At 19.5% G+C, this 7,034-nt stretch overlaps 1 protein-coding gene across 1 annotated transcript; it reads right to left on the bottom strand.

Moving 5' to 3' along the window:
- Window positions 1–3,808: 3,808 nt before the first annotated feature.
- MKS88_001552 (uncharacterized protein) lies at window positions 3,809–4,675 on the bottom strand (the record flags this gene model as incomplete). The annotated part of the gene is made up of 2 exons (XM_067214488.1): window positions 3,809–4,393; window positions 4,592–4,675. 2 exons carry the CDS (start codon window positions 4,673–4,675, stop codon window positions 3,809–3,811), a joined length of 669 nt encoding a protein of 222 aa, XP_067074918.1.
- Between the last annotated feature and the right edge of the window lie 2,359 nt (window positions 4,676–7,034).

Here is a 7,034-nt window from a genome sequence, read left to right on the forward strand (position 1 = left end):
CCCCTAAAAAAATTATGTATTAATCCAAGATATATATACAAATAAAGTGTATGTATAAAAAATATAATTTATAAATGCTACATATAGTGTGATTTCACTGAAGGAAATTAGTTATTAAGGAATAAAGAAAAATATATTGTTTAAAATTTCATGAATCAATATTTTAATATTACATATACAAAAAATAATATATTATATATATATATATATGTATATGTGTTTACATGTTTTTTAATTTTTTTTTGCAACATAACATTCTGCTTAATTATATAATTGATTTTTTTTCCTGTTCATAAGATTTGAAGTAAAATACGCCTATCATTATGTTTTATTTTTTATTCCTTAAGGTGAAGTTCAGATTTAAATTATATCAATTTAAGGAAAATAACGAATTATATTATATATATATTGTTAAATAAAGGTATATGAAAATCTATATCATGTATTCAAATATGCCTTTTTTAAAACCTTCATTTAACCTGCATATAAATACAATAATAAGAAATTTTCCGAAAAAACATATATTAATAAATTATCGAGGACGCTATATTTTTCTTTTTACATTTTTAATGTTTAAATTAGTGTAATAAAAATACAGTGGAATCTCTACTCTTATAAGAAATAAAGTTGTATGCTTTTTTTAAAATGTGTTATCTTAACAGTTACATTTAACATAATTGTGTAATTTAATTAATAACAATAATATTTATATTTCTAAAAATGTGAATGAAATATACCTATGAAAGAAATTAACTGTTTATGTTCATATTTAAACTGCTTGACCTAGTATATTAATTTGATATAAAGATAGAAATAAATATTAAGTTATTAGTAATGTAAATAATATCTAAATTAATACTTAGTTATTATTTTAAAAAAAAACTACATTTAAAATATTATTATAGTATTGTATAATAATAACAAAGTCATATAAGAATAATAAGCAGTATTTATATCGGGATGATGTAGGGAAAAATTTAGGTTAAATATGCAAATTGCAGTGGATTGAAAAAAATAATCGCTAAATTTTATATCTCATTATAAGAATTAAATTAATAAGAAAAGAAACTTATATTCTTAACATTAAAATAAAAACTATAAAAAGAAATAGATATTTGAATTAAATCAATATATTAATAATTATTTAAACCTAAAGCGTAAGAAAATTGAAGGTGTAACATATAAACATGCAAAGTTAGTTTAAATAAATCTTGTTAAACTTAAAGTTCTACTTAATAAAAAATATTTGTTTATATGTAATAATAAAATAGAAGAACTAATAATTATTGATTATTCTACTAGTTAATATGAGGCTTCCATAGTAATGAAGAGCATAAAATAAAAATTGTCAAGACATACTTAGCATAAACGTTTTTAAAATAACTACTAACATTGAAAAAAAATGAGTTTATTATTAGCTCAATTCAATGTAAATAATAAAACAATTTTGCCATAAATTGATAACATTATGGAACAAAAAGATGAAATATTAATTTATTTTTTAAGAGTAATTTTAAATGGTATATATAAAACTCTTTAAACTTGTGTGAAAAAAGAAACATACTTATAAAAAATATATTACTTTTCTAAAACTTGAAAAGAAGAGAATATAAAAATTCAATATTTTATTACATAACTGTTCCGTAATAGAAGGGGGAGGAAATGAAACTCGGAAACTTCATGTAAGGGGTACAAATAAAATTAGTATATAATAAATTATTAGGTAGAAATATAAGTTTTTATACCATTACAAAAGTTTAAAAATTAAATACTTTTGAAAATTTTTTGTGTTATGTTGAGATAACGTCAACATTACATTAATACTATTTACAACACATTAACGTAAATTAGAGATTATTATTTCTTTTACAAAATGTATGAAAACAAATGATTTTAGTAGAAAAAAAAAAAAAGAACGTTGATAAAGAAATTAATTATTGGAAGAATTTTATTATTATTTTCTTAGAAATAAAGAGATAGAAGTAAAAATTGAAGTTGCAAATTTTGAATGAATTATACATATAAATAATTATGAAATTAAAAAAATCACATGATTATTATTATAAAAACTTTTTTTTCTTTGTTTATTATATTTAGCAAAACACAATTTATTTTAACATAATATCACTGTAGTTAGGATATACACTTAAAAACACTTGAAAAAAAAAGAAAAAAAATAGATTTTTAGATTCATTTATTTATCCCCCGTAAGAAAAAAAATTTCAATAAAACGTTATATATGGATCAAATAATATAAATCTATTTTTAACATCTAAATTTATGCACTTATTAAGTATTTTTGAAAGGAATAATTTTTTTTGTTTTTATGTTATAATATTGGAAGTATGCAGACTTTTCTATAATTGACAATATTTAATAAAAAGGAAGATAAAATATTAAGCGCTTATATTTACATACGTATATGTCTATTTGTACATATGCATATATTATTATGAAATGAAAATTTTCTCAAATGAAAATTATGTACAATTATTTAGAAAATATCTAAAGAAAAAGAAAAAAGAAAAAATTATATAGTGTTAATATACCATAGAAATATATAAGAAACATACTGTGTAATAGTAATTAATTAACATAAATAAAAAAGAATTCCTTCAAAAGAACTAAGTGTATAACTAAGTTAATATCGCAGTATTTTCCCTCTTTGATAAAATATGTTATATTTAAGGAAGAATCTAATGTTTACGTTGCTCTTTTTTCTTTAAATACCCACATCTTCATAAACGAACGGTGTATTAAGGAAAGGCATTAAATATAAATCTTTGAGAATATATTTAATTATATTTAAATATATAAGATTTTAATAAAAACGTTCATAATAATTAAAAAAAAATTAAATAAAACTAATAAATATCATTTTAGCTTTACCAATATTAGATAATAATCATTAAATCACTTTTAACAAAAATAACGATATGTATGAATATAATTTTATTATGTTCTCAAAGTTTTAGAACATAAACATCAATTAAAGTTTTATGAGTGAACAACAATTACTTTATAAAACTAATTACGCAGCATACTTATTTATGAAGTATTAAATCAATATACACACTCGTAGTTATATCTTTTATATGTATTGGAATACACATATATGTTAAAAAAACAATAAAAATTATCATTCAAAAAATTCAATTTTTTTATTACATAAATAAATAAAAAATTATATCCTAATTATATTCTAACGAACAATTAAAACATATGTCGAACATTAAAATTAGAAAAAATATAAAATATAACGTTAAGGGAATTCCTTAGAATAGCAAATTATCAAAAAAAAAAAAAAATTTATTATTAAATATATGTATGTATATATACATATATATACATGTATATATATATTTTTATTTATGAATTATACAAAATTTGAAATACAATTAAAACGAAATAAAAACATTAATCATTATTACAAGTAATAATTTTTTTTTATATTTTCGTAGTTTTGAACTTTTTGTTTTTATGCCCTTTTCTTTGATGTTATTCCTCCGTTCACCGACTTGAAAAATTTGTGTACCCCCTTCATCTTACAGAATTTGTAAGCATAGTAAATCATCATAGCAAAAAATATAAAGGAAGATAAACCTAAACCTAATCCGGGAAAACTTGCATCTTTCAATTTATGTGAATTAGTAATACACATGAAGAACATTATAACCAGCATGTTTAAAGTTGGTGGAATATATATCTTAGCTTTGTCCAAAAAGACTAAAAATTTTTCATATCCACTTTTAAATCTACAGTCTGCATAATTAGCATCAGATGTATTCTTTTTCATTGCGCGTAACATTTAAACTTCAAATTTTTTGTCTAAATCATATAAATATTGCATAAACCCTTTTTTAGGTTTTTCTTGCTTAAGAGCTTTACGAACCATGTTTTGTAACGATTCTGATCTATTCACATTATCATCATTATTACTTCTTGATGTATTTGATAATTTTATTTTTTTATTTTTTGCAGAAGTTGATGATTTATTTTTTTTATTTTTTGGTGCATTAGTTATTTTTAAACTATTAATACTATCCAATGATTCATAAAATTCGTTAAGGTTTAAATTTTTTAATACACTACCCTTTTTTTTTAAATTTTCATTATTCATAATATCATTAAACTGTTTTTGAAAGTCCCTATTTTCAATTAATGTATTATATATCCTTTTAAATGAGCTATTCATTTGTAAATCATTTATTTTTTTTTCCAAAACATAATCATCATCATTATCTGATGAATCAATTACGTCTTTTCTTAGGTATAAAGTACTATAGGGATAAACAGCCTGTACACCTGTATCTCCTTTTAACAATCTACTAGATCTTAAACCTAGTGCGTTATTCAGATGGGTATTATTTCCATATAATTCTTCATAGTTACTCTGAAATATAAATGATTAAGTTAAATATGCAGAATTTATAAAAACAAATATATATATATATATATATATATATATGTAATATAATATTTTTATTTCAATTCTGTAATAAAATTTTCATTTCTTAAAAAAAATGAAAAATAAAAAAAAAGAGCATATATATATAGAAATTTCTAAAAGTTTCAATTTTTTACACAATACCTCATGTTGAGATGCCCATATTAAGAGGATGTAAGTAAGAACTTTACCCCAAATTAAGAACATATTCGTATTGTTTTTTTTCATTTTGTAAAAAATTACTAGTTTCAAGGTAAATTTTTTTTATTGTGAAATAAAAAGATTTTTATATATATTATTGTTACTCTATAGTATTTTCAAAACTAAATAATCTTTAAATATTTTTTTCTCTGTAATTCTTTTTTATTAAAATGGTTTTAATGTTATTTTTTTTTTAAGTAGAATGTAATAGTATTAATTAAAAGGAGTTTTCGTAAAAAATGACTTAAATTATTATGAACTTCAGACTTTATAGAACAATTTTTAAAGTTTAATGTTTATAAATTATTTTTTTCACCGAATATAAAGAAATATATATATTTTTTCTTGTATATCTAATATTATTAATATATTGTTAATAAAAAGTTTTTTTTATAGTTCATATAAAAAAATGTACATAAAATATTGTTGCTTTTTATTTTATTTGTAAAAATTAAGAAATGGGAAATAGTATTTATATATTTTTTTTCAAGATTTATTTTGCTAAAAATTAAAATAATATATATTTTAGAAAAATATCTAGTATTTTTGTAGTATTTTATAACACATCTTCTTATTGTTTTTTTATTGTAAAAATTATAGTAAGTGAAAAAAACATGCTAGTACAATTTTACAATTATATTATTTTAATATGAATATAGTATATTACCATATAAATTTTATATTTTTAAGGTAAGAAAAGATAGTGAAAATTTATGATAAGGATGGTAAATCAATTAGTTAATAGAGGTGAAAATTTTTATATGCTATAGAATTAAAAATATTACATTTTTGTTAATTGTATTTTTTAAAAATATTTACTAACAAAATAATATAATTTGATGTAATCCTATAAAGTGCTATGTTATATATAATTTAATATGTATAAAAGAAATCCTTAAAATTAATAAGAAAGAGTCCGTAAACATATTTTATTACAGCTAAAAGTTTTATAGTATCCAGTTTTACTTTTATAAAAAATGTAATAATAATACACATAGAAAAAGATAGACACAAAAATAGGAGTAAATATATAATAATAGAATAATAAAATACATTTATAAAGGAAACGTTACGAAAAACTAATATTATTTTAGAAATGTTTCATTAGGACTTAAAATACCCTATAATGTGCATATATATGTACTATTACACTTTATATAAGAAATAATACATGGGTATATAATATATTATATATATATAACTTTTTTTATATTTGCTATTGTAAGTAGAGCCTTGAAATGAACATGTACACAACATTTTCATATTAAAATAACTTCATTTCTTTTAATGAAGTATTTTGACATTAGAAAAACGAAGGAGCATTTCACCCACGAAGTGTGGTCATTCGTACTTTAGATTTAGCTTTTGTATATTTTTTTAATATTATGTATTGAAATAATCTTTATAGTGCATAAACAAGAAATATCTTCAATAAAAAATATACGTTGTAACGATCTTATTGTTGAATGTGCCTATATATTACTTATAAAATGTAGGCAACAAATAAAAATGTATAAATTAGAAAAGTTAAAAGAGAATGAACATATGATTTTAACAACAAGAGTATTTATATATAATGTATACTTTATTTTTCTAGTGTAAATATTTACTTACATTTTTTCTAAAATTAAATAAAAAATTAATAGGTATATCATATACATATTCTATATATCTACAATAAAAAAAGAAATTATTAATTTCGAAAGAATTGCTTCTTAGTATTTTTCTCTATAATTATGTGTATTAACAAAAAAAAAAAAAGAAAAAAAAACTGTCCATAGCTTTTGAGAAACTTTACTGAAAAAAAATAAAAATAGGAAATAAAATAAGAAATATGACAAAAACGTTTCAGTAGAACTATGGATTTCTTCTTAATTCTCATACTGATAAATTATTTTCTTGTATTGTATTATATTATGTAACATTAGTATGTTCTAATTTTAAACGAACAAAAACGTAGCGCTTCATTTTTATCTATGTTTTCGAAAAATTAATATATTGTATCTATGTTTATATTACACAAATATTCCACTATATGCATTTTTTAGATGTTTGAATTTTTGTAATTTTCTCTTTGAGATTTATTTTACATAATAATTTTCTAAACATCTTAAAAAATTTACATCTTTGATTACTTCTTTCATGAATTTGTACAAGAAACAGGAGATCATAGTAACGATATAGAAATTAAATAAGATACATATCTATATATATTTTGTGTGTGTTATTATAATTTTCCTTTTTATTTAATGGTAGATTGTACGTCACACATATATACAATTAAAAGAGACAAAATCAGAGTAAAATATTTTTACAAAAAACTCCATTTTGTTAGTATTGTATAAAATTATAATATTCATTTTATAGTGTATACGATATTCTGTTA

This window comes from Plasmodium brasilianum, chromosome 5 (genome assembly GCF_023973825.1).
Source record: "Plasmodium brasilianum strain Bolivian I chromosome 5, whole genome shotgun sequence".
Lineage (NCBI taxonomy): Eukaryota > Apicomplexa > Aconoidasida > Haemosporida > Plasmodiidae > Plasmodium > Plasmodium brasilianum.